The sequence below is a fragment of the Sturnus vulgaris genome, chromosome 13 (assembly GCF_052056855.1).
Source record: "Sturnus vulgaris isolate bStuVul1 chromosome 13, bStuVul1.hap1, whole genome shotgun sequence".
Lineage (NCBI taxonomy): Eukaryota > Metazoa > Chordata > Aves > Passeriformes > Sturnidae > Sturnus > Sturnus vulgaris.
In genome coordinates, this window is record NC_142255.1 from 7882245 (window position 1) to 7904799 (window position 22555).

General features: G+C 40.5%; 3 protein-coding genes across 5 annotated transcripts in view; 2 read left to right on the plus strand and 1 right to left on the minus strand.

Moving 5' to 3' along the window:
* The window catches only part of CCPG1 (cell cycle progression 1), a 21151-nt gene extending 19591 nt beyond the window's left edge, over nt 1–1560 (plus strand). Inside the window, exon 9 of the mRNA XM_014874076.2 lies at nt 821–1560. Within this exon, the coding sequence (XP_014729562.1) occupies nt 821–998 (178 nt within the window). The 3' untranslated portion in view covers nt 999–1560. The remainder of the gene's footprint in view (nt 1–820) is intronic.
* PIGB (phosphatidylinositol glycan anchor biosynthesis class B) lies at nt 1549–22157 on the minus strand. Its single transcript, XM_088172806.1, has 15 exons — nt 22005–22157; nt 12245–12774; nt 10616–10957; nt 10258–10556; nt 10030–10162; nt 9646–9763; nt 8885–8989; nt 8623–8753; nt 7908–8048; nt 7469–7520; nt 6842–7053; nt 5563–5627; nt 3562–3772; nt 2628–2808; nt 1549–2039 (listed from the first exon to the last, which is right to left on the minus strand). Exons 1-15 carry the CDS (start codon nt 22155–22157, stop codon nt 1908–1910), a joined length of 2805 nt encoding a protein of 934 aa, XP_088028932.1. The 3' UTR covers nt 1549–1907.
* RAB27A (RAB27A, member RAS oncogene family) overlaps nt 10398–22555 on the plus strand; it is a 32356-nt gene continuing 20198 nt past the window's right edge. The window contains exon 1 of one of the 3 annotated variants that reach the window (XM_088172512.1): nt 10398–10471. The gene's annotated coding sequence lies outside the window, so the exon portion shown is untranslated. Of the gene's footprint in view, nt 10472–12477; nt 12655–22555 lie in introns of those variants that run through there. The other 2 variants (XM_014874097.2, XM_014874094.2) reach the window with 2 other exon arrangements.

The following is a 22555-nucleotide window of genomic DNA, read 5'->3' on the forward strand; positions in this document are numbered from 1 at the left end:
GTTGTCCTTTGCTGATTGAGGTTTTTGAATATATTTGAGGTGTCTCCGAGTCCTGTTCTGGAGATACATTTCACTACTTTGCTGTAGATTAGTGTAATACTGGGTTAGTCTGTATGCCCAGAGCAGAGCTCATCACACAGCAGGCTTTACTTCAGATCCTGACCCTGACTAAATTTTGTTCAGGCTTGCTCACAATGGCCAGCCCTTGGTGTCAATTGATTCCTACATTCCTTTCCTGGATCTAAAGGTGTTCTCAGGGCTTTACAGATTTACACTTGTATTATTAATCATTTCATGTACTTTATTGCAGCTGGAAGTCTGAATTATTAACTACTTTGGGGTTACTAAGTATTACCTGAAATTGCACTTCCTCCTATTGAAAGCTGAACCATGAGGGTCATAGTCCTATGATCAGCTACCCGGTTAATGTGGTTTTGGCAAACACATAAGGTTTATGATTTTATTTACAGTCCATCTTCCTAATTTATTATCAAATGAACTTTACTTTTAAACTAAATACCTAATTTGTTAGAATTTCAGTTTGCAGAAAAACAATTCCAAATTATTTTACTGATACTGTTATACAGAAGCTTGTGATATCAGCTGTATTTTTATTTTTAGAAAGCATTTATTTTATATATACCATCTTATTGGTGATTTAAACAAACAAATGCCTCCCCCATTTTTCTTACAAGCTAAAGGGCTACCTACTACTAATTTTGTTTTCAATGAACCTCAGCATGTTAAAAGCTGTATTTGAAAGTGTAATTGTGTTTCAAAATTATTTTAGTAGTAATAAGCTTTTGTTTACTCCTTGCAGTCGACCTAAAAGACCTTTTACACAAACTGAAAATTCCAGACATGAAAAACAAGCTCAGAAGTACCAACACCGTAATAAAAGAGAAGGTAAATGGCATAAACATGGTCGCACTAATGGAAGACACATGGCAAATCTTGAAATAGAATTGGGGCAACTACCCTTTGATCCAAAATATTGAGTAATTTATTGTAAAATTAAGATGAAAATTCACATACTCTCTGGAAACTAATTGTTTTTCAACAAAGCAGCAAGATGCAAGTTTTTTTTCTGAATAATTTGATTTTTACACATTTTTGTTAACAGGCAGAAGGCAGGCTTTCTAATTTGCATATTCTGTACCGTTGCTTTTACTGTTCTTTGGAAGTGAAGATAGTTTGGGTGCCAGCAGTATTGTTGCAGAAACTAGGCATGCCATGACCTGTGTATGAAAAAATGCTTAATTGCATTCCATTAGTGTAGTTAAAGCTTGAGCCATGCATAATGTACCAACTACTAACTCCAATGTTTGATATACTAATTTCATCTCATCCTTCAAAAAATAGGTCAACATTGTGGTAACGTGTTTGTTAGTGTTTTGTAACCTTATATTTGCTTCCTGTCTTTGGGGGGGTTCAAGAGCCTGTTGAATTGTGAAGAATTTGCTGTGCTGCATTCTAATCAGCGTGCTGATTTAAACACTTGAAATGTCTTGCATATCTGCATATTGTAGAAGAATAATAAAAGAGACATTGTGGGTAAAAGTCTTTATTTATAGAAGAAACTTGGCATAGCTGTACAGTTCTATAAAAATGGTCCAGTCTTGTCTGCATTTTATTGCGTAAGTATTCATATGATAACTTTGGTCTTCCCAATGTTTTCTAGTGTTGTAAGGTAGGTCAGCAACCCCACCCTGCCCTACTGCTAGTGAAGCTGCCTTCAGGAGGAGGTTTATGTGTCTGCAGGCAGCCACTGGCTGCCTCATGGGACTTACCATTCGACTTCCCCAGTTTCAGACTCACTGCTCTCTCCTTTCTGCAGTACGAGGTCTAAGCATAGCTATTGCTATGCAAAACTGATCTCATTAGGTCTGAGGTCTAGACACTGATCTTCAGGGATAGTTCATTTCAGTTTTTCTCCTGTAGATGGAGATGTGGCTTCCAACTCGTCCTTGAGGTACATGAGTGTGAAAGACAGTGGCTGTTTTCTCATAGCCCCTTAGAGCTAGAAATGGTGATATTTCCTGTAAATGAACATACATTAATTTCCACAGTAAGAAAACACAGCTGGGAGCATAAGAATAAGTTCCAAAGTCTCTTGACAACCATCAGTTCAACTGTCCCTGGGAAGCTTTATCCTTTATTTTAGGAAAGCCTGCTAGAAAAAGAAGTACCTATCCTTTTTGATCCTGTCCGGAGCGGATATTCACCAGCCACCGCTGTTTGAGTGCATGGACTTCATTAAAGATTTGAGGGGTTAAAAGGTACTGTGACTGCAGATGGTTTTGCTTTTCATTGTTGCTTACTTAAAAGTGCAATTTCTGGAAACAGATGGCACATTTGTTTTAACATGGATTGAGAAGAATTCCATAAAACATTACTTTGTGGCCTGTAGAATTTGCACAGAGGAGAGGACATATACGAATATTATATATATATTGGTGGAATGATATCAACACTCTTATTAGGGACTAGAGGGGTCAATTTTAATATAAGCTGTGCTTTAAAAAGTTGTGGGCAAAAATTTTCAAAACTTTTAACTATAACTCTTCCCTAATTTATTTTGTAACTTATCCTCAGCAGTAGTTTGTTTCATCTTGCAGTTACCATACCTGTTCTAGCACATTGAAGAGGATCAAGTGACTGGGCAATAATGTGTCATTGTAAAACTCCTTATTCAGCCAGCCAAGTGGGTTAGAGTAGAACACATCTGCTTCATCAACGTAGCTCTCATTGCCAGTTAGGTTTGGGGGACACTGAAGGAATCTCATTTTTAGAGGACAATGAACATGACTAGGGAGAAAAACAAAAACACACATTTCATGATAAACTGACCAGAATCAGAGATTTGAAATGACTCATCACTTTAAAAGATACCTCAGTCAAAAAAAAAATCAATTAATTTTTTTCCTCAGAGTAGTATTTTCTTCCCTTCAATACTTCATAGGAAAGCAAAGTAGAACAAGCAGACTCAGCTTCAAACTGCTGGGACTGTGTTGTTAGCAGTTAACAGAAAATACATTTATCTTAATAAAAATACCATTTGCCCAACATCAGTTTCTTAAAAAGGTACTTTTCCATATCAGCGTCACTATTTATATCTACTTTAACATTTTTTTTACTTGCCAGGATCTACTGAAAACCTTTTGCAGTGACTCAGTCACTCTGTTGTAATGACATATCTTTACTGCCTAGCAGCAGAAGTAAAATGAATACATTTTGATTTTAACAATTAGTGTTTCATTTTGCTACAAATGTTACCATAATGAAAATGGGTGACATACTTGGTGAAGTCATTAGACTTACTGCATATCCTCATACAAAGCTATTTCACAAAAATGAATAAAGTTTAATGCTGAATTTTATTCTGTGGTATAAACATTTGGCTTATGTCCCCTATTCACTCTTTATTAACTGTATGAAAAATCAAAACTCTTCCTGTATACATTTATCTATCTCAATTTATTAAGCCTTGGAAAAAAGAAATCTTGATTTCTGATTAAGAGTTTGCACTCTAATGTAGTGCACTGTTAATGCTTTTAATACCTGTAAAATGGAGTAGAGTGGCATGGCATCAGGATGAAGACAAAAGCTTGTGACTGCTGAGAGTTCTTGCAGAGCTGCTGGATGTGACTCATAACATCCAGAGTGCCTCGCTGGTGCACCAAGCCTGTGTACAGGGCTGGGACTAAATTGGATAAGAGCAGGAAACTTGCTGCAGTCTTCTTCCATGCTTTCAAGTGTTTCAAAGAATATCCTACAGAAATATTTGAGTAAGTTTGAGAGATAAACAATTCACACATTTTTGAAAGTACCCTAATACAGTGGCAAACTATTACTCAGTAAATAGCAATACTTTGCTTTGAGATGCTTTACTACAGTGTTCTTTGAGTCTTTACTCTTTGAATGGAAATTCAAAGGTTAGACTTTGCTCTTCTTGGATTTAACAGAGTAAATCTTAAACCCACACCTGTCTCCTGAAATACAGAAATACAGTTTCAAAACCAGTGCTTTGTCTATTTAAATTTAATTTCTTGTAATGGAAAATAGTCCATTCAATAGTTTGGATGAATGATATTTGACAACTTACTGATGTATTCTGATTCATGCAAGTCCACGTAGAGCCAGAATAAATGGTAATACATGTGCATGGCTGTGGTATTCTTTTTCTCCAAAATGCTGAAAACTACAGCATTCCTTTATTGTTATTAAATTTTGAGCTGCTGGCCTTAGAAGACCATACTCCTGTATTTTTTTCCCATCTCCTATTACTGCCCCTTTTCCCCACTTTTCTTGAAGGAGCTAATAATGGGAAAAGACATTTCTTCTGGGGGGAGATGATTGCAGAAGCCCTTTCCCACAACCACAGCTTAGGTGAAGATGGCTCAGACACCAGCTTCATGTTGCAGCCAGTCTGAAAACCCTTTTCAAGTCATGTGCCTGTCAGTATCATGAGAAAAATATTTTATGTAGCTTTGTGACACCTGTACTGAATCACAGACAAGCTCTGAGGCATGTTCCAGAAATCAGTAACAAGCAAATTAAATTAGTCTTCATTTGGTCAGTTCTGCCAAATTGTATTTTGGATGAAGTCCACAAATTAGTTTGTGGTTTAAACACAATTGGTAGCATTCTATTATGGGCACTTTTTTTAATTGCTTTTGTGAAACACTCTTGGCTTATGTTTGTGTGCTTGGAAATTACTTTGAAATTCATGTGGGTTTTTTTCTGCTCTTATTTTGTAATGTTTGGAGCAATTAAGATCTCTTTGTAACCATGGACTTATCAGAAGTAACTTTTGTAGTTTCTATCTTTAAAGTATCCAGATGGATGATAATAAATTGATAAATTGTATAGATGATCTCATTCCCTTACAGACATGAAAACTGAGGGTTATTCAGTATTTTTGTTATTTGACTGGAACTTTTCTGCATGGAAGGTAGAATGGGTTCATCTTGCTGCTACTGAACTAAGCCAAGACTTATTACATACTTGATTTTAGCAGACAGCAAAATTATTAAGATTTACTTTTGTTTAGACTAGCAAAATAGGTGAAAGAAAATTACAGTGTTCAGTGATTCATGAGTTTTGAACTTGCATTTAAACTGAAGCTATACAGCTTCATGCTCCAGAAGTTTTAATCTTCTTTTGTAACATCTGAATCTGGAAAAGGGTAGTTTAATTTTTTTATTGCATAATTAAAGGCATTTGTCAGGCATATTTGAAGTACTGTGTGGAAGAATACTACAAAGGAACCAAGAAACAAGATTCATTTTGAGGGTGGCAGTGCTGAAAAGTCAGGAGCCACTGACAAAATTGTCATGTTTTTGCAGGAATACTTTTATCCGTGATAAGTATTTTTTATCTGTGCTACAGTCACTTGCTCTTCCTCATCTTTTTTTCTTTCCCTTTATAACCAGCTGTAAGAAAAGGCTAGACTAATTCTAAGAATCCTTTATCAAATACCTACATTGACCATTAACAGTCTCTCTCTGGGTAAAAATTATATCCAGGTAAGGTTGCAAGACATTTGAAACTGATGCTTACCACAAAAAATCATGCAGAAAGGCAGTACTGGATAGATGAACCTGAACTCCTTATGGCTCAGTGTGCTGTAATAAAACATATAACAGTGTATCAAGAAAGTAAAATGCTTCAGTTCTGTTGAAAAAATGTGTTTTAGAGCACAAAGGACTGGAAGAGCATGTGCATGTATTAAGAAGCTTTTGGTATTGAAACAATTAAGAGTAAAAATACAAATTGTCTCTTCTGAAGAACATAAGTACATTTGAATTAAGATTATTTGGTCAGTTTAAACCAAGCACTGGTAAAAATTCCTGGTTACTGCAATTAAGTGGTCTGATTCTTTGACAACTAGATGTAATTTAGCCAGTACTTCACCAATCTGTTTTCTGTAATAAGACACAATAAATAGTGTGGATGAAAAGCTAAGATTCAAGTGCCCATTTGTATCTAGCAAATTAACTGTCACCCCTGCTAATTCAACAATACACAATTTCCCATGCCAACTTTTTGGGCTTTTTTGGGGATTACTGCAACAATCATGTCTTGGGAATTAAAGGGATTCTTACAAGACTAAGGGAGGTAAAAATGTCCTAAAGCAAACAGAGTTACTTCCAGTTTCAAGCTGGAAAGAAGAAATGGCATTTCTAGTCTTGCTGCTGTTTTGCTGTAGGTTATTACTGTGATCGTATAAAAGAATTTATTGCTTTGTATTTATTTACTTGCTGTATTTTTTCTTGTCTGAAAGTGTCTCTCCTGTTTAATCTACAGTTAAGTCTGATTCTTTAGAAAAAACTTACCTTTTCTTATACTTCTGAGCTTAAAATGAGAAATATAGCCTTATGTTAGTTAAGAGCTGTGTGTACACTTGTGAATGGAGTAAGTTTTAGAGGTCTAAGAACCTCTCATCTTACTGGGGATGTATTAAAGAACCAAATGAAATGGTGCTTTCATTAACAGGCATCTAGTGAACTCAGTTTTCTAACTAGTTCTATTTTTGCTTAAGCACCTGCTGGTTGATTGAGTGCTGGTTTTGGGATTTTTAAAATTTCATTTTCCATTGCATTTCATGATAAATTATTTTATTCTTTAAAGGTCTAGTCAATTCTAAAGATACAAGTTGGTGACAACAAAAGAAGCAGGATCACACAAAATTCTAGAACCAGTTTTATAACTGAGTGTTTGAATAGTTTCAAGTTTTCTATCACTTAACCTGAATACTACGCTGCTTTTTTCTGGAGAGGACATGAGCTTTGCAAAGAACACAACCAGTGAGAGGCAGTAGTTCCAATCAGGAGATTACCTGTACACCAGCACTGTCCAGATCACTGGCAGCAGAAAGATGTGGTACCTCCTTGGTGCCACTGCACAGCCGTGAATAAAGAAAGGCACATGGGGACCCAAGATGACTGGGAGGCCCTGAGTGAAGTACCAATGCCAAGGATGAGAGCCATAAAACGTTCCCAAATTCTGCAGCACGTTGAATTTCAAGAAGTTCAGCTGAACCAGTACCCACTGGGAGATGGAAGGGAGTTAAACACAAATCCAAAGTCAAACCCAACAGCTACATTGAATTACACAGTCATCACTGGCCCTGCATAATGCATTTCACTCCTATTTCAGCTTGGGTTTTTTTCTACTAAGACTCAGCATGGACTTCCTATATTTAGCAATTAATCACACAAGTGTGTAAGTCTGTAGTTTGTTGATAACTATTGAGGACTGAGCACACTGATTTTATGTAGCAGACCATCATTTGAAATACCTGAGAAGTCAGTGTTCAAGGATTTGTGGCTTAGGACATATTTAGAGATCATAGGCCAGACACTGTCACAGAAACAAGAGAAGTCAGAGAAGTCTGAAATACCCATTAATGCTAAAATACTAAACCCCAACCTTCTTCTTATAAGTCAAGTTTAAAACAGCTTACCTCACCAAAAAACACACGGTCAATTATTAAAGAGGTTCCTACTGTGACCAATCTGCAAAAATGGAAAGTTTGTTGCACTGATATTGCCTGAATTGCTCTTCTGTCTTTTCCAGATAGCTGTCAAAACTCTGATTCCTAGTATTTTTGAGATTATCCATACTCATGGCCATTTTACAGTGGCCACTTGCCATCACCTGGTATCTTTGGCACAATACCAGATTAAGCTGGAATGCTACTCATTTCTCACCATCATGAAATCTTTCCTGATGGTTTAAAGGAGACATGGCCCTTCCTTAAACTTTTGCCAAAGGACTCTTATTTGTTCTCTTTTTTATTTACATGATATCAGGTTTTTTGGGCTTGTCTGCCCTTGCAATGGAAAAACCAATCTTAAGATGTAGCTGTGCACAATCCTGGTTTAAACTGAGAAAGAACTTACCCAACTGGAATGCAGGTGTGTAGGATAAGGTCTGTTTTCTTCTGTTCTTGCAAAAAATGACTGAAGACCAAAGGTATCCATGGGATAACAGCAGTGGGACGAATAACAATTGCAAGTGCCACCAAAGCTAAATACTTACAACTAGAAGGAAGAAATATAAAAAACCCAGCAGCTTATCAAAAGGTCTGGTCAATTCTTTTGAAGACAGTGACATTTCAACAACTGTCATGTCTCTGGCCGAAAGTCTTTCATTCTGCAGGTAACTTTTGACTCTCTGAGAGCAGATACTCTGTTTTGCTTGGAAGGCTGCAACTCTAGAATTGCTTTGTTACAATGGAGTTGCTAACTAGAGGTACCTACTTTAAAACAGCAAGCAATAAAGAAAATGGTGACCACAAATTCACCTATAGCTGACCCCAAAAAGCGTTTGTTATCTTTTCCCAAGTTACTATATATTGCAGGTTTTTGAAGTTTAAAATAAAACTTCCCATAAAGTCGCACTTTGCAAAAGGAAACAAGAGAATAGCTGATTTTACATATCTTAAAAAAATATTTAGAGGAAATATTAGTGTTCTTTCTATGAGACAGAACTCTTGCTACATGAGGCTTTGGTTGCCTTAGATGTTATGAAAAAGTTAGCATTTCAAACAGCATCAGTAGATTGGTGTCATCCCAAACCAAAAATTATCCATACTGTTAGGAGAAAGTTTCTCACCTGTTCCCCATCTTGGAGCCTTTTATTGGATAGTAGGAAAGAGCAAAAATGGTAAGAATAGTCTCCATGGTGTTTGTTAGAGTTCTGGTACAGGAATACCATGTAAACCAGGAACAGAGTTGGCAGAAGAACTGAAAATAATTATGAACACATTAAAACAAGTTCACCTAAATGAAGGTGGTAATTCTTCAAGGTGTGACGTATCATTCTGCTCTTATTTACAATGCAAAATCATGCATGATTTTTAAAGGCTATGACTCACCACAAACTTTGCTGTTTCTGAATTTTCAAGGTGTTGCACTAATGAGTAAAGCTGCACATCAGCAAAAGCAGCCAGCACTGCCTGTGCAATCCTAGGGACCCAGATCTGTATTAAGTAGAGAGACAACTGTACTTGCAACAAACCAAGTTAAATTCCAAGTTTTAAGAGAGGACTGAATTAGTAAATGATGGTTCAGGTATGAAAATAGTGAATGGGTAAATATTCTCTATAGCTTTTTATAATTTTAAAAATGAAATAAATAAAGATAGAATTTCTATCCTTATTTATTTCATTTGGGTAAAGATAGAATTTCTGCCAAAACAGAGAATGTCTAAAGTTCAACTGAAAGTGTTCAGAGATGGAAAGTAGAATTATCTGCTTTACATCTCCAACAGAAATCGAAAGGGGTTGTTGTTAGTTGTTGTGGGTTGAGTACAAATATACATTGCTAAACACTTTGGAAGACTGAACTACTGTGGAATTATGATGTTGTGGCAAACACAAGCAATATAAAACTCCAAGAGATTGACAGAAGCCAAGAATAATCCTCTGCACTTGCAGACATCAAGTGCTGACTGGAAATCTATGAATGAGTTTTGCCCCCATGGGAAGTCAATGGAGTCTCTGTGCTCACACATCTCCAATTGCCAGACTCAAGGCTTTGCATTTTTCTTGGACAATGATAAAAATACACTGTGTTTAAATACAATGCTTTAAAATTGAATTTTAGTAGCAGATGCACATTTTTTGATTATACTCACCAACAGCTGAACATCATCCTTAGCCAGCAGCTGTAATGCTTTGTACATGCTTGCAAAGATCAGTGGGTACGAGTAGCCCCTTAAGCTACTTGTCCATTCCCAAGTCAGGTAACCATAATTATGAATATTAAGGACAGATCATGACCAACTAACAGGGAAAGCTTCACGTGAGCCATCCGGGTTGAAACCTCCTGTCCCCATGGGCCAGAACGGTGGGGTGTTTGTTGCTGATCAAGCCAACATCTTATTGCCAGGGACAGCCAGACCCGAGCAGGGACAGCCGGTCCCGAGCACTCTCCCGCCCACGGCACCGAGGGGTCCGCGTCCCCTCCGGCCCGCCAGGAGCGATGCGAGGGCGCGGAGAACGCGGCAGGCGAAGGATATTTGAAAACCATGCGATGCGCCACCTCCAGAGACTGCCAGTACTCGTCCGGGACGAAGCTGGTCTGGACGAGGAAGCAATTGAGCGTCCGGAGCGCCAGGGCGAGCGCCAGCAGCGGGGCGGGCGCGGCCGCACCTGCGGGGGCGAGGCTTGTCCGTCACGGGCCCCTCGGGGGCCGCCCCCCGCCCCTCCCGGCCCGGCCCGGCCCGGCCCGGCCCTGCCCCGCTTACCGGCGCCTCGCTGCGCGGCAGCCCCGCCGGCCGAGCCGTACAGCACCGACCGCCGCTTGCGGAGCCGCACCGCCTCCGGCATCTGTACCCGCAGCGCCCCGGCCGCCTCCCCCGCCGGGGCATGCGCGACCGCGGGGGGCGGGACAGCGCCGCCACTTCCGTCCGGTGCCTGCAGCGAGCGGGAGGCTGGGGCGCTGCCGTGTCCCGCATTCAGGTGAGGGGCCAGGGCCGCGGGCCGAAGCCGAGCCGGGCCGCAGTGCGCGCCCTCCCCACGCGTGTCGGCATGAGGGGGCGGCTGCCTCTACAGCACGTGGCCGTGGCCGTGGCGCTCGGCGTGGCCAGCGGCATCTACATCTACGGGCCGCTCTTCCAGCCGCCCGCGGCCCCGCACGGCCCCGCCGCGCCGCCGCCGGACACCGCGCCCGAGAAGAGGCCCTGAGGGAGTCGTGGGGCGCCGTTCCCGAGCATCGCCTCGCAGCCCGGCCCTCGCACTCCCCATCCGTCGAGGGCAATGGAGCCGCTCGGAGCCGGCGCGACCGTCACCTGCCGGGGCCGTCCCGCCCAAGCCGCCTCTTGCGGGCCGGCCCCGCGCTGGAGCCGCCTGCTTGCCGGAGCTGCAGCTGCGAGCCTGTGTGTTTGGTACCAGACTTTGGGACGTGAATGTTGAATCATTCTGAATGTCTGAAGGTCTATTTCACCTCTAAATATAAATAAGTTCAGGAAACTGGAAAAAGAAAGCTATTGCTGTGTGGTTACGCTTCATGGGTTTTGGTGGATTGCCTCTGATCTGATTCTCCAAGTGATAAATACAATATTTCTCTGCTTCTCATGGTTTCAGTTCTTAATACGTTAGTTCATTTGGGAAAGCAGTTGTGCCAATGGCTGAGAAGGGAACTACACCCAGTTTTGATATCCTTAGCTTATAATCAGACCTGGCCATATGTACATACACACACGTACCACATGCGTTTATACACAAATTTCATTTCTGACAGTGAGGTGTAAAATAGAAAAATCTGCCTGAAAAATGGGTGGTACTTGGTGTAGCTGAGGAAGACAGCATTACTCTTGGAATACGTGTGGATTGGTCTGACAGAACAGAATCTGAGACTTAGGGAAACCAAATCAGTAGATATGTCAAGACTTCAGTAAATCTAAAAAGAAACCAAACCCAGGAGATCTTGGGACACACTTATCCCAGGTTTTGGTTTTAACGCAGAATCTTGTTTGGACAGAATGAGAGAAGAAACCAGTTGTCTGGATCTCTATAGCTTAAGTCAGGAACAATGTTATAGCTGGAGGCAGTGGTATGGAAGCTGAGATGGGAGCACAGAAGGTGAGCTGGGAGGTGAGGTTGAGTGCAGTAAATGCAGTTTGAACATGACATTACATGGACAGTGGCTTTAAACTGAAAGAGGGCAGGTTTAGATTGATACTAGGAAGAAATTTTTTGCAGTGAGAGTGGTGAATCACTGGCACAGATTGCCCAGAGAAGCTATGGCTGCCCCATCCCTTGGAAGTGTCCAAGGCCAGGTTGGATGGAGCCTTGAGCAGCCTAGTGTCGCAGCAGGTGTCCCTGCCAATGACAGGGAGTTGGAACTAGGTGACCTTTAAGGTCCCTTCTAACCCAAACCATTCCTTGATTCTGTGAGGAAATGCCACAAATTGCCACATAAGTTTAATGCAAGCACTGAACTACTGCAGTGTCTCCAGCAGCTTCCTTTAGGGTACCATTATATATTGAAAAGGTTATTTTGAAGAGGTGTAGCTCAGGTCTAGAAGGCACTTCCTTTCTAAATATAATTACTGGAATTGTCCTTAAAGATAGCAGTTGAATTTGAAAAGCTTCGAGAAAGAGGATATCTGAACTGATGTAGTTGGAAAAGGTTATTGATGTAACAGAGCTTAAGACTGCTCGCTGAATTCTTGAGACTGCTGGATTTAAAGCGTTTGCTGGGAAGCTGCTGAGAGTGAAGAGTACTCTTGCCTTGCGGGGGAAGGCAGGCAGCCAGCAGGCGGCGGGAAGAACTCATTAAACCCACAGTGGTGCGCATTAACCAGGCACCGCGGATTTTCGCTGCAAAACCTGTTTTGCCTCTCACGAATTCCTCCTAACAGGCGCGACATCTTTCGGAGAGGTGGGGAGGTGCTGGCTGCAGAGCCAGCCCGGCCGATGCCGCTGAGCACCGCGCGGTGCTGCCCGCGGGCCGCGCTCAGCCCGCCCAGGTGGCCGCGGCGGGGCCGGGACACGCCGGGGCGGTGCCGCCTGGCCCGCCCCCACCTCGGGCTGTACGGGAAGTGATGTTGCCTTGACGGAAAAGACACGGTCGGAGCCCAAAAAAGGGCAGGTGCGGCGTGACGCGGCTGCGGGAGCTCCGGCGGCCGGGAGGCGAGCAGGTAGGGCGGCAGCCAGGGCAGCGAGCAGGGGCGGCTCGGCTGGGCTGGGCTGGCAGAGGGCTTGGGCAGAATCCCGGGACGGTGTTTCGGGTAGGGGACTCTGCGTGCCGGCGACCCGGGCTTTAAGAGAGGAGCTCACTCGGGAGATGAGGGCGAGACGTCCGCAGCCCCCGCCTTTGGGCTGCCCCTCAGGTGCTTCCCCTCACGGAGCTGCCGTGAACAAGCAGCCCCGCTCGGGCCTTCCCCCTTCCTGCCGCTCTGCAAGCTTCCCCCGCTTCAGACCTGCGGTTCTTCTTACGAGAAGTGGATTGCATGTCTGGTTTAAATTTTTAGAAAAGGTTTTAAAATGGTAATTCATTGTGAAAGCACCATAGTAACGATACGTCTTGGCTAGCCAGGACTCAAATCTTATGTGTGGCCATCAGCAGACCTGTTGCTCCTTTCTGAACACCGCATGTTTGTCTGAGGGAGGCTTCGTGCTGAGAAGGCCCTTCAGCCGGATTTGCAGTGCTTGGGCTGAATTTACACTTTGATGATCTTGGATCTAAAGAAAACTAAATCCATCAGAAACACCTATTGATTTTTCTAGCTATTCTAACTAGAATATATTAATATATAAGTGGTATTTTTAATGGTACTAACGAAGTATGAAGGATGTGCTTAGAACTGCTGAAACCACTCAGTTTTTATTTCTTAGTGCTGTATGAGGAATGTTTGGAGCTTTCTGATTGTATGACTCCTCTAACACTTCCCTCATGGATGGTGCTTAGGAGATTTTCAGCAGGATAACACATACATGTTTGGAGTTAGATCTGCAAGGTGATGTGTTGCTATACTTTACACGTTTTTCTTTGAAACTCTACAAAATCTATTCTGCCCTTTCTTGGGAACTTAATCTTACATAGACATCTCTTAGCCCTTCTTTCTTGTCACAGACTTTTACTAGTTTTGTGAGTGTTCCAAGTATTTTCCATCCAGGGAAAAGCATATACTGCAATATGCATTTCAAATGTTGATAGGTAAATGTAGAAATGGTATTTGTAATGCTAAATGAATGGTTAAGCATGGTTAAAAAGAACAGCATGTTCCTGTGTTTCTCGTTCAGGGTTCTGATTTTACATCTATTTAATCTCTTGCACAAAGGAGTTTGGGAGAGAGGGTGTGCTATAACTTACACAGGTTTATTTTCACAGTTAACAAAATTTCTCATGAGCAACCAGATGGCTAAAACCAGACTGTAAGTTTGTTTTATCTCTATTGTTAAACATGGGAACACATTATTTTATCACTTGATTACACATTTCCTTTTCTTTCAAAGAGAAGATAAGGTGAGATAAAAGAATTCTTAAGTAGCACTTGACATTTACAGAAACAAGTATTCTGTGCAGTAACCCTGTGTCCCTTCGAATTCTTGGTTGTGCTGTTCCTGCCAGGTATCTGCTGTGCTGACAAAAGACCTGTAAAAAGGTCTGTAAGTTTCCAGCCTAACCCTGGACTTGCAGATCGACACCATTACTGAGACCAGTCTGTAACAGTCAACAGAGGTAGCTAGAATTTAATTTATTTTGAAGAAACAGGCAAAATTTGCACTATGGGTGGAATATAAAGAATGAGAATTCCTTTTCCCCTGTCGATGTCTCAGCAATTAATTAAGTTGCATTTAAAATGTATTAAACTCATGATTTAAATAATTAACCATCAAATATTCCCTTCTGTATTAAAGCTGCATTATTGTACTCTGCACACATGCTTTTCCTGGGCTAGGCATATGTAGTGCTCTGGAACTTGCTTTTGCTCCTGTTGTCTTGTAGATACCACTCAGTGCTGCAGATACAATCTTTGAGTTTACAGCACAGGCTTCAAACATGCCTAAAAAGTTGTTTAAGTACAGCATGGTTTGATAAATTCTTATCTAAAAGGCAGCTTTTTTAGCAGAAACACTTTTTTTTTCTATTTATACAAAGATATTCCAAATCAGTCTTTCTCTGGATATAGCATCTGGTTATGAGGTTTCTTTTCCTCATTTCTTTTTTCTCTTCTTAGTCAGAACTGCATCCCTGTCAGGAGGCAGGACTAGCTGAGATCACTTAATGCTTTAATGATCCTTTTATCTCCAGTGGAGCTTTGTGAATAAGTTCTAGCCCTGACTTTCTTTTCTGGAACACCCTTGCATTGTTGTGTTTTCATACATAAAACAGCAGAATTTAATTTTGATTTATAGTAATAAATAGTCTCAGGGCCTGTGATTTCTTTTCCAGTTTAATAAGCCTTATGGCATATAGATTAAAATATGACATACAACCAGCATACTTTTTTTCCTGTGGTGTTGTCGTGGCTTCAAAGGGCTGAGGATGCTTTGGGGTGTGTGTGACAGTTTTGCATATCCTGGGTGTTGGAATTCTTTTCACATACTGGCACATTTCAGCACTCTGGAGCTGACCTAACAAGTTCTTCAGTATTTTAGACTACAGGAGGAAAAGAAAGCCAGGCAAATGTCCTTACTTCTATGGCTCTGAGGATACTATCCAAGTGTAAACCAGTGCAGTGATGTGTTCCCGAGTTTGCAAATCCATTTCCCACAGCTGTTTTCCTTCTCTATGTTTGATATTTTTACTGATGAGAAACGGGTAAGAATCAAGTGTGTCAGAAAAAGGCACTTCTGGAAGACAATGTGAAGACTGGTAGTGAGGTAGCAAAGGGGCAGGAAGCAGCAGTGATGATACAAATTTAGCAGGGGTACAACTTTTCTAGAAATCTGTGATTTGCAATGGACAAAAAAAGGTAGTTAATATGTAATCGGTGTTTTAAAATTAAAAGTCAATTTTGTGGGTACTTGCAAAAAGTATTTTGAAAATAACTACACTTCTGCAGTAATTCTTTGTGTAAATATGATATGTGAATGAAAAGTACTGTAACGAGTACACCTTGCTGAAATATTTTATATACAAATAAAACACTGGATAGGTATAAGGACCCTGCTACACAAATCAAGTAGCTGAGCCCAAATTAAGTTTGGAGTTTGTGACTGCAGTTTTGTAGCTGTGTACTGCTATTGGTTTAAAGGGTAATAACAGGATAAAAGAATAAATAGCAAAGCAGATAAAAACTGATTCTTCAGTAATACTTTCAGGTAAGGAGAGCTCCATGGGTAGAAAGAATGCCTTTTATTAGAGCAGTTTATTTAGTTGGAAAGGATAGGCTTTCAGGTATGTAAGCCCCTTTCAGATTTGAATTAGAAACAGCAGAATGCAAAGCAAAATTGAAAACAATGGATGCACAATTTTTATAATACTTTTATTAAGCATATATCATTAGAAGGTGAGGAAGGTTCTCTGGACAAGTGCTGTTGTCCAAAGTCAGCCCAGTCTAACTCTTAAGGCCTGGCTTATTATTTTCATAACTGTGGGATATTTCTTTTGGTTCCTTTATCACCCAGAGACTGAAAGGAAAACAGTTGCTCTGTGAACTGAAAGGAAGAAAACAATTAATTCCAATAACATCCTTGAGGAAAGTGAATATTAGACTGAAGGCTGCTAGTGGTGATAAGAACTAATAAAGCATATATGGTGGGTAGGGGGGAAAGAAAACTTCATTCATTTTTATGAATAAAAAAATCAAATTTTCTGTTTTTCTCATGTGTCTCCACCAGTCTTGCTAGTATAGTATTTTATATAGTAATTTCAGTATAATATTTTAGTATAGTATTTTATATAGTAATTGCTGAGGGAAATTACCTTCCTCCTGGAGATTCCTGCTGATAATTGTGTGACTGCCATGGAGTGTGGTACATTTTGAGAATTTCAGGGTATCTCTCAAGGCTCACAGTTGAGGGACTGCTTGTGCTGTGAAATGCTTTTATGCAAGATTTGCATGAGCTAGTTTGCTGCTACAGTTATTGCCAGTGTCTGGTGCTTTCCATGTCTGCTTGGAAGCCTAGATAACATTCAGAATGCAGATTATAGCAAAAGGCTGGATAACTGGGGTCTTTTTATGGTGGCTTGTTTGTTTGTTTCTTTTTTTTTTTTTTAATTGCAAAGGCATAATTCCTCCTCCCCCACCCCCACTTGTGTTGTTCTAAACCAAGCTTTATGTGTGACTGAATATGACCCAAAATCCAGGTATCAGAGCAGTTCTAGCCTTGCTGGTATTATCCATTTCCAACAGAGTTTCTCATGCAGCACTTTGAGATCCTGTGCACGTAACTGCACATGCTCCACTGACTTTCTCCTCTAACACTGATTCAGCTTGACAGGTCTTTTGTGTTGGGGCATGAACTGTCTGACTAATACTTAATTCTTCCATATTTTTTCTTGGAATGGTGTCAGGATGGACATCTCTGTACAGAGATGATGTTAACCAAGTTTGAAGATAGTATTGTCTGACTTGATTGTATTTCTTCTGAGTTTCATAGAAAAATTCTCATAACTTTAGTTTGGATAAATATAGGCTCAAGTTGGAGTTGTTAAAGTAGTAGTAGTAGTTTTTATCTATGAAATGAAAGAGGTGAATATAAATCTTTATTTGATAGTTTGGATATAGCCCACAGGAGATCCTGCTGTGTGTCAAGAGGAGCTGCAGAACAGGCTTTGGAAGGCCTCTGAAAAGAACATGCAGCAAAAGTGGAATCATGCTTTTTAGTAGGTTTTGAAAGACAATTCCTCCTCCCCCAAATCTGAACTGCTAATATGGTGAAACTCCACTTGTTTTATTTATTCCATTCATTTTTAAATAATAGATGTGCTTAAATTTAATTTGCTTTTAAAATATATAGTGTCTTTTAAATCCAACTTGAAAGTAAATGTAAAATTGAATGACTGTCACAGTATGTACTGCAGCAGGTACAACCTGGGCAGCTGGTGGGTTTCCCTTGCAGAACTGGAAACTAACTGCCAGCTTTCAGGGGAGGCACACATCCCACTTTTCCCTTTATCCAGTCTGCCATTTTTCTCCATTTTTTCACAAATTGTTCAGGAAGTTCGGATCTTTGTGATTTTTTTCTCCTCTGTAAAGGAGTGTTAAAGCTGATCAGCAGATTCAAATATTGGGGGAGAAGGCAGAAATAATAGAAATTCAGTGTCTCTGCCCCTCTCTAATGAGCTTTGTTTCCTTAGGAAACCAGGCTAAGAGGCACGTCCTCATTTCAGCTTTGTTTTTTGAATTGCAAATTTGGAGCTTTGTTCCAAGAAGTCCTTTTTGCATTCATAATCTCCAGTGTGGTGTGTTGAGCCTTAGGGAATTTTTCTTTAATCCAGCATTCTGTGGGAGCATGAAGAATGGGAGCAGTAACGTTTTTAGTAATTGGGAGTAACACAGGGAGTGGAATGGGGCCAATGGAACTGAAAGATCTAATTTGGTAATGTACTGTAGAATCACCACATTTCCAAGCCCACCCATTCCTCCTGCACACCCTGAAGGAAGGCAGATCAACCAGTCAGGTTAGTTAACCTGAGGAGAGACTGAATAAATGAGAATATGAAGGAACTCTAATGGTGTTCATGCTTTAAGAAATGGTAGAAAAAATAGGCATCACAGGTGTTTAATTTGGTTTCATGTCTTCATTGCATGGAAGATCAAACAATGCACTGCAGAAGCAATACTCTGCTGTAGCTCAGAAGCAGCAGACTTTTCTGTCACATAGTTCACATAATTAACCTTTCCATTTTTCCTCCTGAGAGCAGAGTTAAAATGCAAAAGACACTGTTGTCAGCTTGTGGGGAGAATGATGAACCACTTGCTCAGAAAAGATGTGAACAGTGTCTTCTTGTGATGGAAAGAAAACCCAGCTCTGCTGAGATTGGTTTTCAAGTAACATGTTTGGATCAGGTAGTGCCAAGAATAAACACATATCAATTAAGTTGAAATGTGGATAGAAGTATGACAGAAACTTTCAAAGCTGTATTAATACAGAATTGTAAAACATTGAAAATCCTTTTTTAGGTAGCTGTAGTGCACAGGTTCCTTTAAACTGGTACAGCAGCTTCCTGTAAAGATACTATGTTTTTTATGTTTTTTTAATTAAAAAATTCACTTAGTCATCAACCCTTTAAAGTAGATAAAAATCATTGATCTAAAATGAGATTTGTAGCTCTTCAGGATGAAGATAGAGACATCAGATTATTGGTGTGCTTTTACAGCTTCTCACCCAGTGCAGGGCCACCGGTGTCTCATGCAGTGCTGCTCTAGGTGCTCTCTTCATGCACTCAGGCATTCACTTCATAAGCCTTACAAAATGTGAACAACATAATCTCACAGAAGAACTGTAGCATGTCAAGTAATTCATACATCTTTTGGTTAAATGTTCTTTTGAGTACAGATTATGTAATTTGAGTAGTGTCAATGTTGCCAAAATACCATTTCCTGCATGCCAAATGATCACATTTGCTCATTTCAGTCAGAACAAATAATCATGTTTATTCATACACATTTTATTGCCATGTTAAATAAATCTGTTTTGGCAATTTCTTGGTGGTATAACATCTTATTCAAGGACATGAACAATACTCTTTTTAAATACTGTTTTTTTCTGATATTTCAGAATTGTAATAAGAGGGAGAGAGAACCTAGTTCAGATATTAAAGGGTTCTTTCCTTCCCCTTTTCATTCAGATCTGGAATAGTCATCTCTGCTTGGCTTTGCCTTGGGACAGACTGCATGCATGGGCATTAACAGAGAGTGGTGTGGAGGCAGAAACTGGCAGTTTTGACAGAATTGACAGATCAATTAGAGTCGCTTGTTTGGGATAATTCTACTAATCTTTTCTGAGACCAAATATAACCATATATAAATCTTACTTGGGAAGCAGTCTTTTGATGTTTTTTCTGATGACAGTGTTTGGTCTAAAGTTTTTTGAAGTGCTGATGTTGAGTGCCCAGCTGCTGCAAAGGATTTCTGTCTTTAGGCAGTCTGATGTTCTATGAAAACAAAACTGATGCTTTTCATTTGTTGATTATTTTACTGTCAACCTTTTATTGTTGAAGAGACATCTGGTAATTCTTGGGTGTTAGTTACCTGAAGCCTCTCTTGGAGGGGATTATTTTAAAGAACCTCCTTTCTATGTAGAATGCTACAGATCTTAAATACATCAATCCTTTATCACATGCAAAGCTAAGAGAAAGCTCTGTCAGCATTATTAGAAATTGCCTAGATTGGCTTACAGTTAAAAGAACATAATGAAAGTTTTACTTTATAATATTGCTAAATATTTAGCAGTTGTGCCTTTGGGTAGCAGGAAGGCCTGCCTGACCTAATTTTATTTTAATCACCGAAGGGATCTTTCATGATTTGGTCCTGGCAAGGTTCAGCTATAACAGTTCTGGTGTGAAAGCTGATTTTGTGAGTGTGGGTTGTCTTTTAATTTTTCCCCCCCCCGAAAGGATATTGATGAGAGGAAGGTAAAAGAGAAAAATCCTTTATATGGAATTTATCTCCTCCTTTCAGGTCCTTTTAGTTCTATCCTGTCTGTCCTGAGGTACTGGCCTGTTACTGCAGAGCAGTGGCAGATGACATTGATGCCAGGCACAGCTCTTGGCTTTGGAAACAGGGATGTGATCTGTAGCATTATCTGAAATGGGCTGTTACTAGATCCAGTTCTTCTCCTGTTCCTCTCTCCAGTGGCAGATGTCTTTATTTCTGCAGGCAGGTAACAATCCAGCATTTTTCTTATAGAAGAAACATCTGCTACAGGACAGTTTGGACACCTGCAACTTTTCTCAAGGGTATGGAGTGTATGAAGGCAAATATTCTGATGTTTATAATGAAGAATGCTCCATGCTGTTCACTGTGTTTAACTTCTCAAATTTCCTCCTAAATTCCTAGACCTGTAAAGCATAGGGAAGTTTTACAAGTAAAACATAAAGTCCATGCATTCAGATAATCTTGTTTGTATAACCTGTTCATAGAATTTGTAAAAACATTGGGAATATTAAATAACTAAATAGATAGATATTCCTTTGTAGAGCTGGAGCTTCAAAACTACATTTAACAGTTCCAGTAATTCTGATCCCCTACATGAAGTAAGAAATTGTCCAAGCTCTTACAGCCCCCTAGGATTAGGGTAGCAGTGGGAGGAAGGTTCACCTTGGGCTGCCTGCAGTGGTTCCTGTTCCAGCTGTTGCTGCTTGGTTTGTGTTCGCTTCCTGTCACCACAGCAGGGCTGCCTCAGCTGCCTGTGCAGCATTTGCTGAGAGACTGCAAACGTGTTTGTTTAAAAATAGACATTATAAATAACCAAACATTCATGACCTCCCAGTTCATAACTCTCCAGTTTGAAATCAACATAACTTCACCCTCAAAAAATCTTGATTTCAGCTGTACCTTTCTGGCAAAATCTTACTGTTTTGGATAAAACCCTTGCCTGGTAGGGATGCAGGAAGAATTAATTGGTGTTCCTTCCACCAAGTTGGTAAGAGACAAGTTGAGCAGCCTCATTTCATCCTGAATTAAAACACAAGTCTGAGGATTGTATATGAATTGTTTTTCCATTAAAGATGGCAAACACCTGACTGTGTGGAAGAGTTTTAACTTCATTTACATTGCTGGTTGAGACTTCCAGACAGACAGTTTGTGCTCAGTGTGTGTAGTCACCCTCCAGGGTTGTTTGCAACATGGCAGAAGAGTTGCTGCTTTGTCTGTCAACACTTCTTATCCTGTTCCTCCTTCTGCACTCTGGAGCAGTTACCAGACATTCTGGGGTGCCTGTGGTCTGAATATTTCTTCACTGTGAAGCAAATGTGCTGGTATTGATCAGGGAAGCAAGCAGTTAAAGATTAAAAATGTGCATGCTGCTGAAAATCGAGCACAATTCTGTTTTTCAATTGCATGTGGGCATAAAAAAGGACCTTTTATATTCTTCTGAACCTGGTGAAATTTATAGAAGATTGGATTGAGCCAAGAATGGGTAGAGTTTTAAAAATTACAACCTGTAACTAAATGTCAAAGAAATGGATTTTAGCTAATTCTGGAAAAATGCTAAGGCAGCACACGAAAAAGTGTTCCAGCTCTGTATAACAGAACTTAGATGTTCACCAGAGCAAGGAAAATAAAAATTGCCTTGATTCACATGAAAAGAGGCAAGATATTTGAGCACTGAAACAAGTGAGAGTTAAGAAGCTTGTGGAGTTGTCTTGTTACTGGTAGCTGAATCCATATGTTAAATATTTGTAGCAGCCTGTCTGTAGCTCTTCTTAAATTAGAAGATTGGAGACTAGCCTGAGACTCCACCTTAATTTTCTTTCTTTGCTGCTCTTGAAGCAGCTTGAGGAAAGAAACTGAGACAAGAAAGGATTGTGCAAGGAGACTTGTCTGCAAAAGCTCACATCAATTAAATCTTACATGGTGAGTGCAAAACTTACCTTGCAGTGCTCTCCTGTGAGCATCTGTAACGCTGGGGTGTCTGAGAGGGGACGAGGCCTCGTGGCACTGCAGGGGCTGTCGAGATCCTGTCTCATCCCTTGCACCCAGTGCAGGGCCTCGGTGCAGACACTGGCGTTGAGATTGGGGCACATCTGTGAATTCTGCCTCTTGGAGGCTTGTGTTAGCAGGCCTTTGTGAACTGACTCACTGAAGAGGTGGTTTACATGTTAAATCAGTAGCTTTGTTTCCTTAACGTTATTTAAATGTTTAAAATGTCTGCACGTGTCTCTAAGGACTGTGCAGGGACAGGAGTTTGTAGGTTTAGTGTCTATGTTTCAGAAAGTTTCTGGCAGCATCCTCACTTTGATCTCTTCTTGGAGCTTGTTGCCATCAGAAGTGGTTCAGCAGAAAGGATTGGACACAGGTACAGATGCCTACAAAGCTCTATGGTACAGCTGCCACTGTTCCCCCAAATCCTGCCAGCTCCTGCTCACATGGTCTCTCTCTGGTGTCTGTGCCAGTTTTGGAATCAATAACTTTTTCTGCTGTC